Source organism: Mesitornis unicolor, unplaced genomic scaffold (genome assembly GCF_000695765.1).
Source record: "Mesitornis unicolor isolate BGI_N332 unplaced genomic scaffold, ASM69576v1 scaffold9607, whole genome shotgun sequence".
Classification (NCBI taxonomy): Eukaryota; Metazoa; Chordata; class Aves; order Mesitornithiformes; family Mesitornithidae; genus Mesitornis; species Mesitornis unicolor.
The window spans coordinates 1-26,221 of NW_010194341.1; the positions used below are offsets into that span (position 1 = coordinate 1).

The window sequence follows — 26,221 nt, forward strand, 5'->3', positions numbered from 1 at the left end:
ACTTGGGGCTTGTGGGGGACGATGTGGGGGATCTCACAGGGCTGAGGAAGGGAACTGCTCCAGGCAGGTGCGCTGGGGTGGTGGAGATCGGAGAAGAAAGGCTTGGGTCGGGTTGGTGGAGAAGGAAGCAGGAGCAGGAAGAAAATGGAAAGAAAACAAGGGCCCGTTAGATTGCTGGGGTTCCTTGTGGAAGAGTAGAAGAGTGAAGCTGGTGGAGAGGAGGAGTTGAAGTGGTTTCCCAGGGGTAGAAGAGGCAGGAAGAGAATAGAGAGCACTGCGGAGGTAGGATTGAAAATATGGGACAACAGGGTAAAAACAGTGGAGAAATCTGGGGTATGAAGCTTGGTTATGTTTCTGTGGTGTGAAGGGGCAAGGGGGAAGGAGGCAGTTAAGGCAGAAGAAAGTGTGAACAGAAGTTGAGGGGTGTGAGAGGATGTTAGAAGAAAGAGGAGTTTTGGAGAAGGACCAGGAAAGCAGTGAAGAAGAGGAAATGGAGGTAAAACCTAGAGTATTTTGGTGTGTAGGATCCATAAAATAACAAATAGGGGAGGTGAAGAGTAACCCTTCGGCAGTGCCTGCTGCTCTGTTAGCCACAGTCCCCATCAGACCTGGTACCCTCATCAACAAGGCTGGGGCCAAACCTGTAGATCCTTCCACAGGGTGATGTTGTACTGCTCAGTGGGGGGCTCTCCGTGTGTAAACTGAAAAGGCATAGCAGAAAACTAGCAGTCCCATACTGATTTAATTTGTTTATATGATCTATTCATAAAACGGGGGCTGTCTTTATGGTAGCGCTGGTCTTTGTTATGTATAAATGTTGAAGTATTTCTGTGTGGCGTGCAGCTGAGAAGTCAGGTTCAGATTGCAGCAAGGAACTTCATCTCTAGCGTGACCTTTGTGGTCAACCCTGACAGCATCTAGTTGTAGTGGTTTCGTTTTGGAGTGTTTCAGGTCAAGATGCAGATGCAGTTACCACCATTTCAGTCATTGTCTTCCATACAGTACACAATGTCACGGGCGAAGCTATAGGAAGAAATCTGTGAAACATTTTTCAGAGTCTTTAGACTGCTTTGGTCTCACCTTTGTACATGTGAGTGTTAGTGTAGAACCTCTTGTCTTAAACTGGGAAGAAAGTTAAAGTTGTTTAGACGATATAAGCTTCGTTGCAAAACTACCAGAGGATTTCCTTTGGTTAACTTGCCGTTGCAGGAAAGAGTTGAAGTTATTCATTTCACTTCTGAATTCATCTCTCCAGAGGCTGATATGGTTGTGTATTTGAGTTTAAGTTGCCCTAGGGTTGGAGATTTTTTTATTTGTTTATCTCTCTGTTTTAAAATAATTTACTGCCTCATGTAGACACTGAGGATGCCAGTGAAACCGATCTCGCAAAACACGAGGAGGAGGACTTTGTGGAAATGAAAGAACAGTAAGTAACCTGTTCTAATCAAAAGTAAGGTAATGTGCTGTTTAGTTGTTGGGGTGTTGGTTTGTTTGTTTTTTCCATAAAACTTTACAGTGTTTTGGGCCAAGATTGGGTTTTTTAAGTGCCTGGCCAAGTGTAATAGCTAATGAGTCCGTATATTGTGTTTCTTGTGTCTGTTATTCTCTCTGTTCTATATGCTTTCAAGAAACTAAGCACTCCTACTGCTTTGAACAAAGACATAGGTGCAAGTTTCTGGCAGTAGCTGAATTTTACTGCCAATGAATCCTGCTGCAGCCAGATCCTATAAAGAAAATAAATATTTTCTTCATATAAGCCAAGCAAAAAGCAGATGCCTGTTAAAATCCCTTGAACAGCAGGATGCTAGTCCTGTCCAAGAAGATAGGGGTTTTGGAGACTTGAAATACCTTTTCTTGATGTTTAGGTGTATTTGCAGTATTTTGTGCTCTTGCTTACTGGCAGAGATGTATTTTTATGCTGGTGACGAAGACTCGGCCTGTGTTAAACCACAGATACGTGAGAAAGGAAATGCAGGTTTGCAGCAGCACCAGGAATAGACTTTGATGGTTTGCTTTTTTTTGAATAATTTCAAGATGTGCGTGAGGAAATACCTTCTGTTTTACAAGTAGGGAACTAATACACAAATAGTGACACTTGGCAAAGTGGCACAATGATTCTGTTGCGCAGTTTCTGGGGTCTGTAGATCTAAATGTCAGTTGAGGTTTTGACATTAAAAAGTAAATCCTGTTTTACCCTGAACTATCACCAGAATAACTGGTTTGAGTGCACTGTGAAAACAATGAGGTGGCAGGAGTTTTAGACAGAACGATAAAGAATATTATTCAAATGAAAGGTTTGGTGGTTGTTTATTTCCTGAAGTTCTGGAAAGTTTTTAAATCCATGTAAGCATGTTGTAACCTAAACAGATGTGAAGTAAATGGTGTATGTTTGTTTTTCAAAGTAAAGTTATGTGTTCTCTGTCTTTTCAGGATGTATCAGGACAAACTGGCATCTCTTAAGAGACAGTTACAACAATTGCAGGAAGGTAACCTTTTTTTTTCTTCCTAAACTATTTTCAGCACTTTTCAAAGGTCATGGAAGGGTGAGGGTTTTGAAAGATGTAAGCAGCAGCCTTCACTGAGTGTTGACTCTCAGTCGTGCTGCCGAGTGAAAAGTGTCAGCTACTTCCCATCCTTTTCAGCTCTAAACACTTCTGGTTAAGCCTCTTGTGTACTGAAGCATTTCTTGAATGGAGTAGTTTGCTTTCTGAAAAAATGGGGAATGTGCTTATCAAAAGAAGCAAACTAGAACTGTAGTTTTCTGATTTCAGATATTAGTATTTGTGTTCCAAGTATTGTATGGTTCCTTGAGAAAATTTTAATACTTGGAAATAATACAATTCTAGTAGAAATCCACGATTTGTTTCTACTAGGTACTCTTCAGGAATATCAGAAAAGAATGAAAAAGTTGGACCAGCAGTACAAGGAAAGGATAAGAAATGCGGGTAAGCGGAATTTCTTTCTAAGGTGCTGCATGCAACTTGAATTAATGGATTTTACAACACCTGAAGAAAAGGAATGGTAATTCTGTCCTTTAAAGAAAAGGAATGTGCTGGAACAAGAAGTTCTTCTGCATCCAAGGGTGTAGGTTTTTTGAGAGGTTCTGTCCTTTAAAGAAAAGGAACGTGCTGGCACAAGAAGTTCTGCATCCAAGGGTGTAGGTTTTTTGAGAGTGCACGAAGCGTGACAAGATCTATCTTGATTTTTTTTAATTTTTTTTTGCCTTTATGAACATTTTTTGACTGTTTACTAAGCACCAGTGGAGTTCCAGTCTTCATTTTGACCTCATTAATGTTTAGTACACGGCGAGTGTCAGGAGGAAGGAGCCAGGCTCTTCTCTCTGATGTCCAGTGACGGGACAAGGGGCAATGGGAGCAAGCTGGAGCATAGGAGGTTCAACCTGAACATAAGGAGAAAATTTTACTGTGAGGGTGACAGAGCCCTGGCCCAGGCTGCCCAGAGAGGTTGTGGAGTCTCCTTCTCTGGAGACATTCAAAACCCACCTGGCCGTGTTCCTGTGTGACCTGCTCTGGTGATCCTGCTCTGGCAGGGGTTGGACTGGGGGAGCTTTTGAGGTCCCTTCCAACTCCTGAGATTCTGTGATTTGCGTGAAGCAGTGCAAGTAAGAAAAGTTGTTGCATTTTTACCTTGCGCTGTGCCTAACCTATGTTCTCCCACTTCGGCTTGGTCTTTCGTGCAGCTTGTCTGAAACTTTCAGGTGCACCACTTCTTTCTGCAGAGTTGTACTTTGCGTTCTGGTGCTCTGTTTCAGGAACGAAGGCTCCCAGTTAATTTTTAAAATGCCGAGCTCTCAGCCGTTCTGCATAGCCTTTATTAGCGCAGAGAAATGGCTTGGAAATCAGATCTGTTTGCCTGCCCTCCATCGTTTTTGTTTGTTCTCTTCCTAGTAGGTTCTTATTTTGAATACTGCGGCAAGGGCTTTTATAAGAAGTTCTTATGTGGAAAAAGGAAATGTAGCAGTTCTTCCTTTAGAAAAGTTGGATGAATCCTGTAATGCCTGGGCCATTGTTTTGGGACACATGACAGAGGCACTGGCAGTTGTACCATGGTGAACACACTCCAACCTTTGAATAGTATAAATTGTATCTTTCTGAAAGTGCTTGGGATGGTAAAGTATTTGCTTGAGGAATTTAAGTGAATTGAACTACCTCTTGTTAACAAGAAGCTGTCTTCTGAGATGAATTTAACGTACACTAGAGCTGCATTCTAGTAATATTGGGTTGTTTTGACAAAATTAAGACTGACTGCAAACTTGTATTCCTGGCTGGCAAAAACCAGTGCTGCAGCAGCGTATTTCTTCCACAGGAGGGCAGGTGATGATAACGTTCTATTTTATAATAAAAAGATCCAGCTGCCTAGTACTACAGGTGGAATGATCTTTTGTGATTATTCTTTCCTTGCTGAGGTTTTGGTGTTCTTTTGAGAATTAATAGATAATAAAGCAACAGTTTAGGTTTATCTGTATTTGATAACTGCCATAATACTGCTGCTATGCTCAACTGGTGGAGTCCTTTGCAAACTAAAGGTTTGATTTTTTTTTATTGGGCCGTTAACAATCTTTAGTATCTATTTTGTTGCTTTTGAAAATTATTTTAAAAAAAGACACAGTAGTTCGGTGTTGCTCCTGCCGTCTTTGAAGCCTGTGAACTTTACAGAAGTTTTTACTATTTTAGGTATTGTCAAACCTTAATATACTGGTGGAAATATGGTGACTTGAGGACTGACTGGGTGCTTTAGTTTGCTTTTCTTGCCATTAGTAAATGGCAAGAGTGAAACTTGAGTGAAAACGTTTTGGGTATTATGTCCTCCAGGAAAACCAAGGGTCCCATCCTGCTTAATTTGAAGTGGTTAGGAATTGCACAAACATCAGTAGCAGGACTATTTCACACCCAGAAATCCATTCACCTCAATAGGTATGACTGACTTCAAGTAATCATTGCCATACGTTATAACTTGAACTTCAGGGATACGTAACCATTTCCTTGTGTTCTCAGGCATAAACAGCCTTAAATCAGGCACATGCAAGTTAAGTAGATGAATCCTCCAACAGCTGCAGAATTATTGCTGAACTTGTCATTGCTGAAATTCACTCAATTGGATTAAACTGTGAATTTTTGCCAGCTATACATTCAGCTACGTGTTTCAAGCTTCTGTCTGGGAAGTTTGTATCTAGTATTAATTGATTGTAATTACACAGCAGAATTTCATCTAGTTAAAGCTTTGCAAACCTGCCTGACAGTCTGCGGACAACCTAACAATGTATTTTTGTGGAATTTTTTCATAATTATTTTCAGCGTAAAACTGCAAAGTGAGAGTAGAGTTTGGATGAGTTTGTGCACTATTCAGTTCACTGCCTCCGTTGGCTGCAATGTGCAATGACTTAAAATGTTAGGAAAGTAATTCTGTGCATCTTTGAAGATAATAAATGAAGTCTGTCTTCTCTTCCAGAACTGTTCCTCCAGCTGGAAGTAAGTATTCTTAATTTATCAAAATGTGTATTAACCAGATGGAAGAGATCTAAACCTCCTGTTTTATCAACTAACACTTGTGCTTATTTTCCTAGACAATTTAAAGAAAGTTTCTTCCTCTAGCTAGTGTTATTTCACTTGGGAGGTACTGTTGGTATTACTTCAAGTAAATTCTGGCCTTTGTCATTAATACAGAATTAAAATAAATACTTGCTCTTGGGCTGCTGTATGCTGTCTGTTTGGCTTGTTTAAAAAGCCTGTTTAAGGTGGTAAATGATAGTGCTGTTTATTAATCTCAAGAGGTCTCTGCTACAGACTTGATATGCTATGCAATATTAAAATGTTTTCTTAATTCTTTTGCCAATATTGTCCTGCTTACTTAGTCATTTTTGGATGGTTTTCTGTTGATTACGGATATTGATAATCTTTAGAACTGGCTACAGTTTTGAACCAAAAGCTAATTGGTACAGCAGTTGAAGGAAGCTGTTGTGATATCATTAACTTGAGTCATTGGTTCCTTAGTTAACCTTTTTGTTCCTTTGGTTTGCTTTAGACAGATCAGGTGGAAAAAAATTACGTCAAGGAAAAGAAGGCAGCAGCAAAGGAGTTTGAAGATAAGAAAATTGAGCTGAAGGAGAATTTGATTGCAGAATTGGAAGAGAAAAAGAAGATGATTGAGAACGAAAAGCTAACCATGGAATTAACAGGAGGTAAGAGCATGACAGGCATCTGTCATTTGTCTTACCCCCTCTGCTAGCACTTAGGGAAAAAAAAGATACGAAGGTAGTGGTGCTGGTTTATAGAGACGGCTAGTGTGTAGGCTTTAGAGCTTTCCAAATGCCAACAGATGTAGAACACAAATTAGTGATCTTTTAATGGTGAAATGAGTTCATAATAAAATTCAGTGACCTGAGTTACTATCAGGTGAATCAAAATAATGGTAGGGGAGTGGATAGGCTTTCTTACATGCAGGGAAAGGGGCCGTGTTAGTTCCAGTGCGCTGGCAATACAACTATTGAGATATGCCACAGTTTTGACCTAACCTGCCGTGCCAGGTTGTAAACTGTGTCCTTTGTTTCTTCAGCAAGAGGTGATCAAGAAGCTGAAGAAAGGCAAACAACAAAGGTTGGAATGTGCTACTTAAAGGCAGAAAAATAGATCTGTGAGCTACGTTTGTGTCCAGACTCTGGAAAATGGACATAAAATGGACAGACTTCTTTCATGAGACCAGTTGGTGCCCTTAGTGCCTTGACAATGCTCTTTGCAGTATCTGACACAGTGGACCTAAGCAGCGTGGTAATCAGCCTCCTTCGCAAGCTGTGCTGCTGTGATACTGAACCAAAAGGCTGGTCTGCTTCATTCATTTAAGAGAAACTCCCTCACTTCATGGACAGATGATATTGGTTGTGTTGCTGTGGCCTGTCCATGGGTTAGACTTTTTCTGTCTTTCTTGCATGGTATCTACAGAAGTTAGGAAAGGTAAGCATTTAATCAGTGTTCAGAAGCAAGAATTAAAACCTATTTGGACCTATTCAAGAGTGTGCTTGGCTTTGTACAAATTGTTAGGGCTAGTCTGGTCTGGAACACGCCTTGAGCTATGCTCTTTCCCAGATCTCTCTTTTTTTAAATTATGAAGTCTAGTCTGATCTTGCAGACTGTGCCTTAGTCTTTAATTTCCTATTGTCACCCTGTGCCTGTTCACTGCTAATTTGGGATCCAGTACTAATCTTGTGAGCAGATTTTCGTTAGTGGATCAGGATCTGACCTTAGGAAATCTGCATACCAATGTTGTTGGTGTCTGAAGGAATCCAATTTCTCTATCAGTGGGACAGCTGTTAACATCAGGATCAGATTTGCAGAGTTAAAGGCAGACTGAGGAGTGGTAAAAAGAGGTATTTAGTAGTCTGATTTGGGGACCAGATGAATCGTCTCCAGGGAAATGTGTCCCCCCGTTGTAGTGTGTCCTGAAGAGATGAGCTATTTCATCAAATATAACTCCAGGAGAAAGCATGTAAGTAACTGTGGAGAAGAGATCCAGTCTGTGTGTTAGCTCTCCCTTATCTCCTTCCTTCCAGACTACCAGAAGTGCCATGTGATTTCTTTAGAAGTAATGAATTCTGTTGTGATCATGCGCTGGAGGCTCAGAAATAAGAATACTGGAACTGATGTGGACTCGATGGTTTTTAAAACCTGTGGAAGTTCAGTGTATACAGAGATACAAGTTGGCAACCTGATGAATAGGCCTGTCTGGGAGCGTTGCAGATTCATTAGGTTGCAATAGTTGCCTCCTGTTCTGGAGCACTGTATGGTGTGGGTAACTGTTAGCCCTCATGCAAGACTGTTTGTGGTTAAATTTCGTGTTGCTTTAGCAGCTCTTCAGAACTTCCTTTATTAAGTTTTCCTGAATCTTTTGAGAATCTCAAAAGTTTTTCAGATGTTTAACAGTAGATGTAAGACTCTCAAACTCTGTGTTTTTCTGCAAACTTGTTTGGTGCTGACTTGTCACAATTTTAAGATACAGGATGCCAAGATAAAGAGAGAAGAAAATTGATCTCTGACTTATTCACATTTTAAGCAATCTAGATAACAGCTCTGTGACAACTCATTTGAAACTGTTTTTTAAAAAGTGAAAGCCTTCTCTGCTTGGCTGCATATCACCTTGAGCAAGTACTTCAAACCCCTCTTCTGAGGATCTTGCAAATCAGTCTTAGCAAATGAGGAGAATGGCTTACGTTCAACACAGTAAGTTACCTTTTTAGTGTTTGCAGGGCTATCAGTGTTCAGTGTTTTTCAAATTCAGCTTTGAATCCTGAAGATAAGGTTTCCTTTGGCATACACTCAGCGGGTGGCACTTCATTTTGGGTTTTTTTTTTTAAAGCTTTTATCGTATTATTTGTTCCCTTGATGTGCAGCATGGTCATCCTTGTGCACCCTTGAGATAAGGAGAAAAGTAATTTGGTGTATTTTGAACATGCATAGCTACTTAAGGTTTTAGCATCTAGAGGGAGCCAAAGAGGCTTCAGAGGCTTAAGTGCTACCTAGGATGTGATTCAGGTGTACGTAAAGATGAGAAAATAATTCTTCACACATAGAAAGAGAAGTGAGATGATGTGTTTAGCATTTAAGATGTGGTCTTTTGCTTGTCAGTTCAAGATATCTTCATAAATTAAGGAATGACTTGTGAGAGTTTGAGCAATTTTAAGACTACCTGTAGACACTTGGACAAACTGTAGTTTCAGATAATTACTTGGTGATGAGCCTTGCATTTCAACTTTAAAGATATTTTTCTTTTTACTCAGTGCATATGCTACAATTTATTTCCTCTCAGCTGCTGCTCTGCATCTTATTAATTAGGTTCATTTCATTAATCATAATTTGAAACATTTTTAGATAATCTGAATTGAAATACTGTTTGTTTAAAATTACTCCAGCCGACTTGTATCAATCTGGAATGCAGTAATTATCTGTATACCTTTGACAACGTTATTTTTCCAGCTTGAAGGCAAGAAAATGAGAGCAGTTGATTTGTAGCTCATGTTTTACATGCAATTAATGATCCTAGTTTTGTTACTAAAGAACTCCATGAACTTTGCCTTTTAAATTATCTGTTCAAATGCAGATAGCATTAGCCTCAAAGAAATTCACTGCCCGCAGTCCCAGCTTGCATGCTGGAAGCTATGGAAAAAAAATCCCATTGTCTGTATGAAAGACGAAGGATTCTTTCCCATGTGCCCTATGTAGAAAGTTGCTCCTTCTTACTTCTTCCCCTCTGGTCTTATCAGCTCTCCAACTTCATTACTCTACAGATTCAATGGAAGTGAAGCCTATTATGACAAGGAAACTGAGGCGGCGACCAAATGATCCTGTTCCTATCCCAGACAAGAGGAGGAAACCTGCCCCTGATATCCTTTTCCAGAGTCATTGCAAGGCTCTTGTATTTGCAGCCGGCATGCTCCCTGCATCTTACGTTGTTTTGTCCAGGAGGGAAAACGAAATAAGTTGCTAGGATCAGATTTTAGTCTGAAGCACAACTTGTCATGTCTAATGTGTGATGAACGAATATAACACAACCAGGCTTTGGAGATCCCTTGGTATCCTAATTTAAACTTCAGTGTTGTCAGGTAACTTACTTTGTTTTTTGTCAGAATGGTTTGAATTCTTCAGGCAATTTTTTTCACAAAGGAAAATCTTTAGAAGAACATTAAATATAAATGTTGAGGTAATTGATTCCATAGATAGTAAATGGCTTTTTACATGAGCCAAAGCTTTTCTCGTCTGAAGATGTGACAAAACATTTGCCAGAAAGATCGTATTTGTCATATGAAACTAGTTTTTCCATTTCTGATAAAGGCTTTAGATCTCTAATCCAGAGAGATGCATCGCAAAAGCAAGGAGTGCTAGATTTGTTCTTTGAATTAAAAAAAGATTAAAATCTATCTTGTTTATATATATCATGAGAGAGGAAAAAATATGTATATGTAATCCTTCTCTTCTGCTTTGTTGGATGTTTCTTATAATTAAAATATTCCTTAGCTTCTGGAAATATATTTGTAGCTCCTCTGTGATGATAGGCACTTTTTCTATTTGTATATTAAACTCACCTGGAAAGGAAGGCAATGATATTTGCTTTGCAGAGGCTTATTATTAGATTCCAAACTTGCATGGCTTAAATCAGATTAAAAAAACCTTACCTTACAACTTCTGAGTGACTCGTATTTTCTAAAAAGGCGATATCAAACCTTGAACTTCTAGAGATCATGCAGGATGGTCACAAGCATCTCCAGTTTTAATTAACCTCTTTCTGGTTGGAGATTCTGTTCGCTCTTTCAGGGGAAAAAATCTATTTATTAGTGCCCCTATCTCATCCCAAATAAATGAGTTTCATTGTGAACATGACCTACTAATTGAGTGTGGTACAGCAGCCACAGTGTGAAACTTGATCTGCCTTTCCTCACTGGGGAGAAGATTAAAGTCCATCAGAACCAAGGTCCTTAAAATGCAGCCTAGCAATTGTTAACTTTAGTTTAATACTTTGAATACTTTTGACTCAACAACTGTTTTGAAGAAACACTGTAGATTAAATCTGGAGAGAGGGTCTGCTGCTTCGTCTGGGTATTGTTTTCCATCTATGTATTTAGGTTTTTCTTGTGTGGAAGTGACAGAGGAGCAGTGGAAAAGGGAAGTAGGAAGATGTGGTGGTGAAACTATGCAAAATGATAGTGGACCTCTAATGAGGCTCCAATACACTGACTTCTGAGATTTTGGGTTTATTTTCTGGTGAGTGGTAGAGGATTACTTACCCTCATTCACACAAGGATTTTTTTTGTGCCTCTGGCTTCATTTTCCGGTTATTTCTGAGTTGGGTTTATTATGGGGCTTTCCCCTCTTCTCCCTATCTCTCTGTTCCTGCCTACTGAGTTGCAAAATGATGAGTTTCTTTTCATAGGTTTGGGTGGAATTTGGCTTCATTGTACAAAATCTGAAATAAGTCTGTTGTGTTTCATCTCCCAGATTGTTCTCTACAGAAATTCAAGATGAAAAACACTGAAAACGCTAGTGCTTGATGCCTCCATGAAGTAAATGTCAATGCACTAACAGTTTTTCATTGACGGTTATGTCTCAGTAAGTTAAAATGATTTTGCACTCTATTTGCTGCTAAAAATGAGGCTCTGCGGAGATGGACTGGTGTTAATTCCTATGACAAAAATGCTCAAGAATGACACTTATTAAAATCCTATGCAACTTCACAGAAACCTTTTGGCTTATGTTTAGTCAAGAGAAATGTCACTGACCTTTAATTTTTAGCTTTGCTTTTCAAGAGCTTATGGGAACCTTAATTCTGGATACCTCAGCTAAATTATTTGTTGACTGATGAGCAAATAATGGAGGACCTGAGAACACTGAATAAGGTAGGGATTATTGCTTGACTTGTATTTCTTGGTTTTGAAGAGAAAACTAATGCTTTCCTCTGAAGAGAACAGACCTCTCTGTTTCATGTTCCTTTTTGAGATGTGGGACTATTTAATCCCAGTAGGCTTTCTGAAGTAACACAATAAAAGATTTAGCAAGATGGTATCTACTCCCTTTTATTTTAATAGGTTTAATTAACCTAATTAAAATGACTGTCATCTAAAATGTTACCTTTTGTCTGAACCAAGTGATGAGCTGTATTAAAGAGTTCCTTTCTTCCTCCACACGGTTGAACAGATGTTAACACGTCTTTCTGGGACATCGCAGGCTGCCTCTGGTTTAGGCCGTAGTCTGGGGTGGTTTTGAGGGGTTTTTAGAGGGGTTTTTTTCCTCCCCGCTGTCGCTGTACTTCAGCAAACTGGATAGGGTGCAGTGTGTACGTTTATAGTTTCTCTGGGTTTGATTAACCTATTGCTTGCTAAATGCTTTAAGGCTTATCTAATTGCTTATAATAGAGGCTGTTCATTAAAGCTTTTGAGAATGGTAATGGAGCATGTTTTTTGTGCCAGCTGTTGAGGTATTTCTAATGATTTATCTCCTGTATTTCGTGTTCCTTGAGAAATGTTGAATCACGTTCAAAAAATACAGTGTGTTAGATGGGTTTGGTTTTGATTTGTTTTGGTGTACTGTCCAGTTTATAGACCTTTTGTATCATGATACTGCTTATCTACACCTCCGGCTGTTTATGGCATGCTGTTCTGGTTATGTGTTATGCCAGTTAACAGTGCACTTAAATAGTCATTTAGAGTATTGAAAGTAAGACTATCTGAAATTGTTACTGCAGACTTCTATGGCTCATTTCAGATCTCTAACCTTTCTTTGCTCTCTTTCCATGTAGCTTAAATCACCCAAGAGACCAGGTGAGTCTCCAGTTGCACTGGAACTTGTTCACAGTCATGCCATTTTGAACAGAGAATTATATTGTGGACTTTTTGACTGTATAATTGCTGACTGTGATTTGACTGTATAATTGTTTTGGCTGTGTAATTGCTCTTCTTTGTGTAGCTACTGTGGCGAATGGGTACTTTGTGGAGTCTCTTCATCTGTTCTGAAGTTTGTCAGGGATGGGAAAGGAGGCGTGTGTATCTTTGGTGGCTGAAGCATTTGAGCATGGGAAAATCTAGCTGTGTAAAGAGGTTTTTCCATTATATTCAGATGTATCTGGGCAGCTTCCTTGCTTGTCAGGTTGATGGAGGGATTGAGAACTTCGTTGTATGTGCTCAGCTCTCTAGATATGTCTGTACAATTTATTTTAAGACAGAGTGGTACTACCTTAGCTAAGTAATTCTCACCCCATTTAACTACTTTATTATAAATTAGAGTTAAAACAAATTCGAAGACGTGTTGCCTATCAGCAATTTTTCAGGTGAATATTAACATTTATATACTCAAGGCAGAGGCTTATTCATCCCAGTAATAGTATTTTTCTAATGGAAATTTGAGTTTGTAGCTTTCTGTGCTTAGTATTTCTGTTCAATTTGATCTTACTAATTGCAATTCTGCAATTGTTGTGCTGCTGTGTGGTGAACACATGCCAATCTTTAAACACAGTCGCTCTCCTGTTCTCAGCCTCTCCCTCCTCTCCTGAACACCTCCCGGCTACACCAGCAGAGTCTCCAGCGCAGCGCTTTGAAGCCCGGATAGAAGATGGAAAACTCTACTATGATAAGAGATGGTGAGTTCTGGTAAATTTCTGTTTTAATCAGTCTGAATGTTGTGTAGTGAGGAGACAAAAACTGCAGAGAGAATTGGCTTTGATATAAGAATTTGAGGACAAAATGGTTTTTTGGGCAGAGAGGTTAGCCACTTCCTCCAAGGGCTAATCATTGTGACTGCGGTAAATCAGAAGTGATAATGGAGTGTTTAGACCTTGCAGACTGGCTCAAATAAATGGAAACATCTTTTCCACGGAGTCAGTGGTGCACACTGTGACACTTGAGAAATGTTTTTGTCAAACCTAATATTAAGTAAGAGAGCCACCAGCAGACACTGTGATGTAGTTGTGAAGCCGGTCAGCGAGGATACAGATACTTTTTGATGGCAGGTACAGTGGTGTCAGCAGCATTCACAGTCCTGGTGTGCAGTTTTGTCGAACGCCAGCCCGTGGTTCCACAAGGTGGCAGAAGAAATGTTGTACACCAGATGAGCAGAATGACAAATGTTTCTAATAACAAATCCAAATAACCTTTAAAGATCAAACCCACATGGGAGAAGCAACTTCAGAATTGCTGATTGGATTTAGCTCTGTTAAGTTTTATGGCATATAGCTGTGCAAGCCTCGCAACATGCAAGGAAAATATTACATTCTGCAGAAAATCTTAGTAGGTCTTAAATTTAATCTGTGAGACATGCAAAACTGGATAATCAAGGGGGCAATCTAGCACTCCTTGAGCAGAAAGCAATTTGCAAGTCATACGCTTATTTGTAGCCTGCTTTGGTGTTCTGGTGGCTCAAAATAACAAGTGACGAGGTTGTAATTTTATCACAGAAAACAATATGTGCGAAGCTTGTTTTTTACACGACAGCAGTCTTTTGCAGTTGGTCAGTTTTTCTTCTGCTGGTCTTCTGACAGGGGAGTTTCATCGAGGGTTCAGTGTATACAGCTGATAGAAGCTGCTGCCTGGAGCTTAAACTTCTGTGAAGCATAAAGCAGACATAAACTGAACAGGTCGCTTGTCACTTCACAACTTCATTAAATTACTTTTTTGCTTTCATAATTTTTTTGTGTGTGACTCTCCTCTAGGATATATTTGGATCAATAAACTGTTCTTTTAAGCATGTGGAGTACTGTAAAATGTTGCATAAGGGGGGAAAAGAAAAGGAAAGCTGGAATGTGGAGTCATCTGTCAGTAAAGCTCACAAACTCCCACGAAATTTAAACCTGGGAGCGCTTCAGTGAGCCCAGATGATTCTCTCAAAAGCACAGGTTCTCTCTGGAAGATGCCTATTTGGGAGATACAGTACTAACAGATATTTTCATCTTGCTGAATTCAGTTGCCATGGGGGCCTCACTGTCAGGAACTCCAGCTGTTGCCTTTCCTGTCCTCTTTGTTCTTACGCTGTTTTAAGAGAAGTATTTTACATTTTTTGACTGTTATAATCCTGCTTAGATTTTTTGATTGATAGTAATAGTACTTGTGCAAAGTAGCTGGTATTTTAAAATAATGAAGTAACTCTTGATAGTGGGAGTGTAATTTTTTCCTAAGGTGTGTCAAGGCTGTAGCTGCTGGCGTGCACAAGAAATAATAAAACTGACAGCTCAGAAGTGACTAAGTTCTCTCTTTCCTGACAGCAGCCATGAAGGACCATTATCTCAAAACAGTGAATGTTTAAGGGCAGTCATGGACTCCCTAAGGACTTGCAGACACATTTCACAAACTTGTCTCCAGAGTGGAGACTTTGTATGAGGAGTTTCAGATGGACGCGGAATTAGATTTGAGAGTTTTATCCTTAATTTGCTTCATGCCCTCCTGCAAGATCCTAAAATACAGTTCACTGTAAAACAGCCATCCTCTTGCTTTTAGCTTTCTCTGCATGCAATAATGCAGAGTGATTTCCTTCAGGCTTCTGGTGGAGATGCAGTTAAAAAAACCTTGGCCTTTCAGCAAAATATTTTGTAGCAGAAAGTTGAATTACATCTGCTTGCCTCACTTGTCAGAATTGTGGTGTATTTTTACCTACTGCAATAGCAGGAGTTGATTGGCACTTTCCTCCTTGAAAGCCACCTTAAATTCCATTGCGTTTTTCATCTGAAGGATTATCCTCAGTTCTACCCTTCTGCTCCCCTGTGGAGGTATAAACTCAGCAAAAGGCTGAGACGTGAACAGGTAACTGAGATGTCCCAGGCTACTGTGCCTTCAGCTGACTTGGCTTTGCATGCGTGGAGCTTGAGAGAGTCGAGACAACTCTTCAGTGAGAAAGTGCTGAGCTCATTTGTTACCTTGCCTTTTCTGTGCACAGTTAGCATAGATTTACTGATGGACGGTAACCTGGGATGTGAAATCCAGGGGCTGAAGCCTGCTTCATGTGTGTCATTAGCTTTGGAATACACTGATACTCAAAAACTGAAAGAAACAGCTTTGAGTGGAAAAAAATATTTCATGATCTGTGCAGGCACAGATATCACTTGAAAGTTTGCATTTGCAGTGCTGTCTTCTGCACTTGGAAGCTTGTGCACTGATTCTATCAAGACCATCCATTCTCCTTGCTTAAGCACTCACAGCGTGGCATGGTAGGACACTGCTGGACTGAGATTTTTATCCCTTATGTTGGTGAGGTCTGGTTTGTGTAGTAGCTTACACCTTTCCTTTATATCAATCAGTCACACCTGGGCTCAGTGAACTGAGATTTACTTCTTTTTTTGGCTAAGATCATTGTTGCTGCTTTATTGCCCTGGAACCCACTGACATCTTTTCTGTTAAAATGAGGGAGAAAGAATAATGGTTGGGCCCAAGTGTCTAAAGGTTGCAGATTTGGGGGGGTTTTATTACCTTGCCCAGCCCATTGGTAAGTAGCGTGTTTGGAAGGCCAAAAGCTGACACTATCGTTCCTGTTACTGGCAAGCAGTGTGAAAATTCTGAGTGCATGAGCCAGTAGGAAGAGATTATGGACTAAACTGGAAGACTTCAATATTTACAGTATGGAAATTATAAAAATAACTGTAAAGATTATGCTAATCCATGCATTTTGACAAATGGTTGTCAGCCAATGAGAATGCAGGGAGTTGCATACTGAATAGTTACTGAGGGAATCATGAAGCACATAATGATTAGAATAAAAGTAGAAATAGAGTTATGCTTTTATAACTAATAAAGCATTTTGTTGCTCTCTTGATTAAGATTATTTACTTAGAAATTATTTACTTAGAAATTAGTTCTGGCCATGGGACGCTCCTAGGCAGAATAACCAGAAACCCCAGGGAGTTCTGTCTAGCACACTTTGCAGCACTTACCAGAAACGTGGTCTGTGAAGAAGGCAAGACCATGAGATCAAGCAGTTCAGTTACGAATTTCAAAGGTTTTCTTTGTTTTATGCAGAATGCACTAAGAAAAATATATAGCGTGACTAAAATAGGATACAAAAGGGGAAAAATTGATATGCATAGACACAGCCTCCTTATGGCAGGTACATGCAGCTTCTTCAGAGTCAGTTACTCATCACTTAACGTTTTGGGTATTTTCACAAAATAAAGTATTAGAAATTTGAGATCTCTGTTTAAACAACACACAAACTGCACTGATTAAATACACTTTTCACTTTTTTGTTTCGCTAATAATTTCATATTGAGGAATGTGAGTAACTTCTGAGTATCTGTGATTTTCTCTTGTCACATTTTATCAGGCATAATATGGAGTTGCCTTCTAAAATCCATCCTGTGTCTCAAATGTGAAAGGCTGGTTCGATTGACTCTTGAAACATGGGCTTCTTGCCAGTCACTGCTCTCCTATCTTGTGCCTTGGTGCTCTGCCCCTCTCTCTTTCAGATGTAAAACCTGCTTTCAGTAATCTGCATACATATTTGAATGTGAATTAAATGAGGTTCTTGCATTCTGAAGCATCATTTAAATGCAAAGGGGGTGTGTGTAGAAGCAGACCAACCCCCTATGTTGACAAAGATGGGGAGAGTGCTGTGGAAAGAAAGGCTTCATATTTACTCTGTCCAAATGCTTGTAGAATCCTGGCTTTATCAATGTTACTGCTGTTTCTTTTCATGTTCTTTGAACAGCTAATGGTTTAATGTGTTTTGTTATTTTTTTGTTCTTTATTTTTGCAGGTACCACAAGAGCCAGGCTATTTACCTGGAGTCGAAAGAGAACACTAAGATCAGCTGTGTGATCAGTTCTGTGGGTGCCAACGAGGTACTGGGCTGCTTTGTTTTTTCACGGGAGCGGGGAAAGTCGGGGGTCGGTGTAGGCAACTGGATGGCTGTCTAGTAAGGACCGATAGAAAGATTTCTGAAAGCAACATGAATGAAAGATGTAGTTGTCTGATGTCTAAAGAAGCTGAATCCAAGATAAAACTGAATTGAGAGATCTCCCCTTGAGATGGGAAGGCGCTTGCTGCGTTTCTGAATGATCCTACATTTTGTTAAGAGAAGTTTGGCAGGCAGAGAAAAATGGGGAGAACTGCCGTGTTGCATCTCATTAGCACCACATTTGTAAGTTCCGTTTCCATTATTTCAAGAACACACATAGAGTTGTTATTAATGCAAAATTTAAAAAAAAAAATCCCATTGGGAGTCCAGAAGAGGATGAGGAAAAATCTTGTCACCAAATGTAGTTGTTCAGAGGGGAGAAGATTCTTCCTGCTACCCTGAGTACGTGTGCTGAAGTCAGCTGGCAGCATTCATCACCTCCATGGCAGGCGAGTCATTCGTCTGAGACAATTTCCTCGTGGCTAATGATTAAGGCTTAGAGAAGCGGGTGAGGAGAGGCGCGTGCCTAAGATTGATGTGCATCTTGCTGCAAATGAGCTTGGTGCTTGAGCAGTGCATCAGGTGGGCAAAGGGAGCACTTTATTCTTTGCTCGCAGATTCCAGACACTTCAAGGAAAGAAATGATAGACTTGAATGCACTTCTCTCCAATCAGCCAATAAAGTAACTTTAGATTGTTTTGGCAGCTAGGAGAAAATATTTTATTTTCAACAAAGTGAGTTGCATATGGGATATGCCTTGTATCACAACTGTTCTCCTTGCAATAACAGTTGTTACGCTCAATGGTTGGTTAATTAGATGAAGTAGTAGTAGCGTGCTAATGGCTATGTAATCAAATTAGCAGTGCTATATTTTTAAAAGTTATTACTGTAAACTTATAACATTAAAACTCAATCTTTTGAGAGCATCTTACCTGAAACCTGAAGGAAATGCAATCTGTTAATGGTAATTGCATGAATTGCACTTTAAAGTGAGACAATAGGTTTTGTTTTGATTTTTCGAGGTTTATTTGAGAGAGGCTGGCAAGGAGGCACAGCAGTTGTTTACCCTGTGATGGTTCACTGCAACAATAAAACCAGGGTAGATAAATACTTTTCAGAACACTGAAATGAGAAGGTGTCCTCTTAGGAGTACAATGTGCATGCCTCACATTACATCCCACATTCAAAAGCATGGGTGCCAAACTATGATCTTACTGGTTCCTGCTTGAATCCAGAAGCTAGAAGGCAGACCTAGATTTGAGGTCTCCAATTGGAAACAGGAGTCAAAAGTTCATAGCGTTTCTAAAGGAAGAAACACAAAGTTACTCCAAGGAACTTTACCAAAAACATTTGCAGAGTGTCTCCCCACCAGTATTTCCATTAATGCTCAAAGAGAAAAGAGCTAACTAAGAAGCATTAGAGAAACTAATACACCATTCTGTCATATCGTGATAGAGTGTAAAACCATACAAGGTTACTGTTCTGTACAGCTGCGCAGAGCTTGTAGATTTAAGAATTCTTTTGGTTAGTAGAACATACCAAACCATTGGAAATGTTGCAGGAGAGAGATGATTAGCAGCAGAGGTGGATTCTAATTTCTCTAGGGAAATAACTGAAGTACAAATGCAGTCAAATATTAAATTTATTTTATATTGAGGGCTTCTGCTAGTAAAGTAAACTTATAATTGAAATAATGGAGTTAAATCAATCTTCTTGTCAGGCCTGTATTTAATACAGTACTTAATAAAAAAAGTTTTGGCTGGATTACATGCCAACACTACCTTTAGTCCTTTACAGTAGACAGCATTGGACTTGTGTCCAAAAGTACTCTAGTGCTGGGAGCTGGATAACTCTCTATTTTCCATACATTTACTTAAATATGTTTAAATGCATTAGAATGCTAAAATGCAAAGGAACTTTGCTGAGATTTTCTTTTTAAAGTACAGGTACTTGGGTATAAACTTCCTGAAAGTGATTTTTATTTTTTAAAAGTTCTGAGAGGCTGCCTCCGTGGAGGCAATTTGTCCTTTGAAATGCACTGAATATTGGCAAGTTGTGTGAATTCTTCCATGCAGGTGTTTTTTAAAGAGGCCCTTCTATCTTCAGATACAATTTATTTAATACATTGTGAGAAAAGCTTCACTGAACAAAATCAGAATAACCTTTTCATTTGACTAATAGTTACTTGTCTGGGCAAATCCCAGGACAGATAATTTTACGATTTGTGGATCTAGAGAGACTTATTCTTGATTAGGTGAAGCTCAGTGCCAGAGTTCTGTTGTGCACTGTAGCAGAAGGAAACTTGCTTTCCTGATGATGCTTGGAAAGAGTAATTTTTCTTCATGACTGTTTTGAGCAGGAAGTTAAGGTGGTGAAGTTAGAAACCTTATTTCATTCTCTGCTCAGGTTGCAAATGCCTAATGTGGGGTTTGAGAAGGGCTTAAGCTGAATCAGCTGTGCACCCCAAGTAACAGAAATGTTCAGATCTGACAGCAAGAGTACCTGGACTTACTGGTCTGTGTATTGCTTTCTGTGGGTTTTCCTTTTTTCTCCCTATATATCTCCTTATCTCTTTTTACTTTATTTTTTTTTGTTATTTTTTTTTCCTTCCATGCAGATCTGGGTGAGGAAAACCAGTGACAGCACAAAGATGAGGATCTACCTGGGACAGCTGCAGCGAGGTGTTTTTGTGATTCGTCGCCGATCGGCTGCGTGACTGTTCCTCGGTCTTCTTCTCTTCAATGGATAGGCAAATCTCTAATGGGGAATGGCAGCCTGTTCACTCGTCTTAGCAGCAGAGAACACTGCCGTGACCTCTTCCAAGACAGTTTGTGGCTGGCCACATAATCCTCAGTAGTCCTTAAATCTTTAGTGATACCCAAGCACAGCCCTGGACTGTTTCTGGATTTTGCATCAAGCTTCTGTAGGTTTTCTTTCTATTTGGGGTGACTATTTAAGAAGACTTTGCATCATACATCATACTTTTTTCATCGTTGTTACGTGGTGCATAGATGGGACTCGTATGTTGAAAACAACGTAACATTTTGAATCAGACCAGTGGAAGAAGCTTTGCTTGACAAGACCTGAGGTTGTTTGTTCTTTTTGGTTTCTGTTGGGTTTTTTCCCCTGCAAGGCTCGAGGTGTTGGGCAAAAGGAGATTAATCTTGCCAGCTTTCAGCTGCAGCTGAGAGATGTATCTGTAATGCCTGGTATACAACATCAGCTCTGTTGGATAAACTGCTTAAAGACTGAGCACTGAAGCTTTTTTTTTAGGAACGTGTGAACAGCTTAAACTGTTGAAAACCCAGTTTAATATAACAATTTTAATGTAGTTAAGCAGTCACATGTGGTTAATCAGAAGCTTCCATTTCTCTTCACGTTAAAAAACCCTTCAATGAACAAGCAGAGTATGTCTATTTGCTGAAGTCTAGTTCCTGAGATAGGTGGATGAGTATAAACCAGAGGATTCATGAACAGAACTTGGCAGACAGTGTATCTGTGGTTCACATGAACAATATGTACGAGTATGATCAGTCATAGATGTGGAGAGGCAAAAGGTAAATTTCACTTTCTTTACCAATGCTTGGAGTAACGGGCCATGCCTGAACCCTGCTGACAGAACACACTGGATCTGTTGTATCTTCTAAAGAAGCCTGGTGCAGAGTAGAAAGCAGCATTGTCATGCTCTTAGTATGTAGCTGAAACCTTCATTCCCTAAAATGTCATGTAAAGGTTTCCCTTTGAAGGGTTTTTTAATTACTGGAGATAACACTGGGTTTCTGCACTTGCCCTCCAGTAGCACAAGTGAAAATACTCAAGTAATTGTATGAATGTACTCCCTTCCGAGATGTTTAAAGATCTGACTATGGCATTCCTCTGTTATTCCCAGTCTTTTGCTGATGGCTGAAACCACCAGTACCACGTGTGACTGCACTGGCGTGAGCCCCACAGCGCGCTGGCAACGCTGTCAGAGCTTTGCCTTCTGTGTTCAGAGAACTGTGGGCTCCTTTTGATTACAGGATGAAAAGTTGTAATTTCTGCCTTTACCATTATCTGTCACTTTGAGCCGTTTTATTGGTTTTACTTTTGAACTGCCTTCTTGTTCAGCATCAGTTGAGCCTTCCTTTCTTACCTGGATAAATGGAGAATTTTAAATGACTGTTTGCATTTCTTTTCCTTGCTGCAGTTGGGTGGCAGTCACATCCCAGTAACTGATGTACGTACGTGGATCTGGAGTGGAGTGTTATGGCTGAGTTTCTGATGTTTTGCCTTTGTGGCTGATCCACCTTTCCTATTTTTACTGTGTTTAGTGTTTCAACTGGATCTGGAGCTTTGGTGAGGAAAGCAGAGGGTGTGTGTCTCCCACCCCTTGAAAATGTGCCATCGTTGCTGCAGCGTTAGTCAGGTGGAAAGCAGCAGGCTGTGTTTTGTCAAGTTAACAGCATACTTAATAGAACTTACCATTCTCTGCACGTGTGACAGGTTTTTAATAAGGTGATGATGTACCAAACAGGATTTGTCACTGAGCGTTAAAATGAGCATCATAGCTCTTATAATAAAAAGTGCTAAGTAAATAGCAGGATTTATTTCCTACGCATAACATTTTATCAATATATATTTTTGTGGAAATAGCTGGGAACTTTCGTTCAATTTTAGGGAGCTGTCTTGCCAACCTTCTAACAGCAGGTGATCTGTCTGCTGCTGTGATGCTATCTGTTCTGGGGTAACTTTAAAGGTATTGGTAGAAGCGTGGAAGTGCTGCAGCTCTCAGAGCTGGGTGTGATATAGGTGGACATTGTGTAAGCTTAATTATATAGCTTCAAAACCACATCTTAATCTGAATCAACAACATCTGTTCACCATCCCTGTTCCTTGGCAGAGGAGGGGAAGAACAGTTCCTCTCGCAGCCAAAAGCCTGTCTTTCCATCAGCTGTGCTCTTACATTTCGAGGGATGGGGGAGTGTGATAGAATAGGGGACACAGTTCTAGTTTGCACCCTAATCAGAATTGGAAGGGTCTTCTGGAGGTGAATACCTGTGCGACTGCTGCACCATTTCCTTCTTCTCTGAGCCCCCTGCAGACACTCAACTGCTGAGAAAGTCGCTGTTATCTTCAGGAGGCATCTTGTGCTGCTGCAGATGATCAAGGACTGCAGTCTGTGACTGCAAGGTGTAGTGGGAGTAAACAAGCTAAGAAAGAATGGGGAGAGTGAGCGGTCAGGGTGGAAAGGAAGAAATTTAAGTGCACTGTCGTATTGACGGGGGAGGTGGGTTATGTGAGCTGATCCTGATTCAGGGCAGTGCTTCAGCATGGAAGTTGTCAAAACCTGATCTCGTACTCTGCTTGTTCACACCGCTCTTGGATCTCCAAGACGGATGTATAAGGTCTGTACAAGGCCCTGCTGTCAGTTCCCTGGCTGTTGCCAGTTTCCCCAGTGCTCTTGGATCAATCTTTGATAGTTTCTGCTTGTGAGTGTCCTGAGTGTGGGCTTGTAGCCCTCGTTCCTCAAATTTAACTGCTACACTGAAGGTATTTTGGTTTAGGGCTACTTTGTCCTTAGTCTCTTATTTTAATGAAATGGAAGTGTATTTCTTGCCTCAGCTGATCACCATAAAAAGTCGATCTGTCTCCTCTAACAAAGTGCATGAATATTGTATCCTGTTTTTTTCAGGCAAGCTGTTCCGTAATGGCCTGTGCCATTTACAAGGCTGGAAGTGATAAAAATGCAGTGCTTATTGTGCACTTGGGGAAGCAGTACATTTTTAATCCTAGAAGGATGCTCAAAATGTGTTGTGGTGAGGATGAGGCATGTGGAGATCAAGAGTATAGACATCAGCTGTGGAAATGAAGATTTCCTGCCACTGGCTCAAAAAATAGAGACAAGTTACTCAAGGAGACAGACAAGGTCTTGCCTAAATTCTGTGAGAAAATTGGCTTTTCTGTCTGCTATTTCCCTGTCTAACATCAGTCTTTTGAAGAATTCAAACCCTCGGTGAACAGGAAAGGCTTTGCTACAGCTATGGAAAGATTTAATCCTCATTGTGAACGGCATTAAAGGTAAATTTGAGAAATGGTTATAGTAATTTTAAAGAAAGGTGAGCCTTCTGCCAAAAATACACTTCTCTCGAGGGTTAAATTGCAAATGGCTGTTGACTCATATTAAATGTTTCTTCATTCGCCCAAGAAGTGAACTGTGATGTTGATCAAGTGCAAAATGAAAAGGTTCCCCTCCTGGCCCCAGCCATGAGGTGTTCAGATGGACCGGAGGCCAGCCCAGTGAACCAACTTCCAGTGGCTTTTTGACATCGTACTTGCTGGAAAGTTTCAAAAGAGGCTTTTTCCTGGCGTCAGAGCTTATAAAAGAAATGGTCTTTTTTTTTAGCTCATGTGCTTTATCTGGAATTTTGTAGAGACAGTGATTTGAGGACAGAAGTCTTGACTGTTTGCAATTTTTTGTACATTTCTGGGAATCTTGCAAAATAAAGCTTAAAAGAGCAAGAAATTGCTGTGACCCTTGTGAATAGCTGAGGTTCTTCTTCTTTCAGAGAAAGAAAAATGAAAACATGTCTGTGGGTTCTTGTTCCACAGAAGTAAAGAGCAAATGGGTGTCTATGGTTTGCTGTTGTCAATTTTAGTTTGTTCAGTTCTAAAGCTAAAAATTTGATATAACTTGAAGTATTTAAAAAACAAACGAAGAATATTTCCATTTTTCTGTTGATGTAGAGACAACCTGTTCTTACTGAAACGTCACATTTCATTCAGTGAAAGTATTCCGCTATTTTAATGTTATGCTGAGTTTGCGAGACGCCTTCAACGTTGAACAACAGCTCAGACTTCTGGGATGCCAGAATATCTTGTAGTACATTAAATACCTGTCTCTTTACAGGGCAGCCAGTGCTGCTATTTAGATTCTCCCTATTAAAGCAAGAATGCTTTTCTCTAAAAAATTCTTTCAGCTTAGATAACAAATGTGTGTAAATAACTCTTTGGGTTTATATCACTTAACTGAGCCAAAAAAGCCAACAAAGGGCTTTGGTTTCTTGTTTTTTTCCCCCTCCGATCAGATGTTAAGGAGTAGGTGGAGGGGAGGGCGGCTCAGAGAAACCTTGTACCCTGGGACTAAAATGTAAATAAACTTTAGGTGACAAAAGACATAAATGCAAAGTATTTTCCGTGGTGTGTGCCTAAGCAGGATGAGTGTCTAAACCTCAGTTAAACGAGACACAGAACAGCGATACAGGAAGAGGAACTTAAGCCTTTGGATCTAGAACAGCAATGCTCTGAGCAAAGCCAGTCATTCTGAGGGCTTTGAAACCAGGAGATGTAACCCACCGGGAACAGCTGCTGATTTATTTAATCAATCTCAAATTTGAAGCCTATCAGTTGCTCCCTGTGCCTAAGGTAGCTTTGTCATTTTTCATTTAGTCCTAATTTGCATCTACATGTTCTGCCCCAAATCTTGAAAGGGAAAAAAACCAGAACAGTGATGAAACATACAGTTTTCATTTCACTTTATTAGTGCTCCTTATTTTTGTTGAGTTGGGAGTCTTTTGACAGCAATGATTGCCTGCAGATCTCCATTTTAATAGCTATCCCAGTTAATGAAAGAGAATGATCGTTAATGAAAATAAAGACAAATGCAAATCGAGGTTAAAAGCTGTGTCTCAAATCAAGGTTTCTGCTTGATGGTTTAAATCCTGTTTGGAATCAGTGCCTGAAGGGTGTCAGAGTGAGCAGATTGATTGACCTGACGAACGTGGGTTTGGAGAGTGGATGTAGGACTGTGTCTGCTCGCCTCATTAAATGAAAAGGGAGGAGGAGGTTTGGGTTTGGTTTATTTTCAGACAAGCAGTGGATGTTTGACAAATAACTGACTTCTGCTGGCCATGGCAGAATACTGAGGAGTTATTTGTTACGGGGAAGAAAAACCCTTTTGCCCATGAACCCAATAACTGATTTCTGTAAAAATAAACAGTTGAAGGTAGCTGCTGGCCATGGCAGAATACTGAGGAGTTATTTGTTACGGGGAAGAAAAACCCTTTTGCCCATGAACCCTTTTAGTAACAGTGCGTAATAGTCATGTGAATATTTTTTTCTAACGTGATTAGGAAGCAGTGTTCCAAACCTTGTACATCAGGAGGCATCGGGTAATGGGGAAGGCTCTGAATACCAAGGATAATAAATCATGTAATATAGTTGCACAAAATTAGTATACAGACAGGAGGCAAATACTCCAATGGAAAGGATTTCTGTGGTATTAAAAAAATCTCATCCATTGGAATTAGGACTTACTAAACCCTTTGGTTTAAGACTGTCCTGAAGAACATAAGTCATGGCAGAAGAGTTTCACACGTAACTTGGGACCCAGGGTTGCATGCTCTGTGATAGTCGTGCAGCACTGGAGTATTGATGAGGTCTCATTTTGTACCAAGCATGAATTTTTGCAGTTCAGGAAAGGGGAATAATGTGGTGAAGCTGTCAGGGACAGTTCCCAGCCCTGGCTCAGGCCATCGGTTCTGTTTTCCCCTGATAGAACTCAAAACTATTGATTTGCTTCCTCTTACGCTGAAATGAGGATTTTATGGAGAGCTTTGAAAATCTGGGTGAAATGCAGAAATAAAGTGTCTGTCCCCTGGTCTCTGCCTGAAGATGGAGAAACATCACCAGTCCCAAGGCTGCAATCCAGTGCGTGTCTGCCACAACAGGGCTTTGCTCACTGAGCATTTCATCCGTCTGAGGGTCTGCTGGGGCCTGCTTGTCCTTTCTGGGTGCTGTGAAGATGAGCATTTAGCGGATGTTTTGGGATGCAAAGGTGCTTTTCCCGGGACCACTGCTGTGTGTCTGGGCGA

At 40.2% G+C, this 26,221-nt stretch overlaps 1 protein-coding gene across 1 annotated transcript; it reads left to right on the forward strand.

Annotated features, from left to right (window-relative positions):
* Positions 1–1,356: 1,356 nt before the first annotated feature.
* Positions 1,357–20,320, forward strand: SUDS3 (suppressor of defective silencing 3 homolog (S. cerevisiae); the record flags this gene model as incomplete). The annotated part of the gene is made up of 11 exons (XM_010187761.1): positions 1,357–1,426; positions 2,431–2,486; positions 2,874–2,945; positions 5,470–5,489; positions 6,043–6,199; positions 9,296–9,391; positions 11,337–11,398; positions 12,298–12,319; positions 13,029–13,134; positions 17,232–17,316; positions 19,990–20,320. Coding segments are annotated over 11 exons (845 nt in total), but the record flags the coding sequence as incomplete, so codon positions are not given.
* Between the last annotated feature and the right edge of the window lie 5,901 nt (positions 20,321–26,221).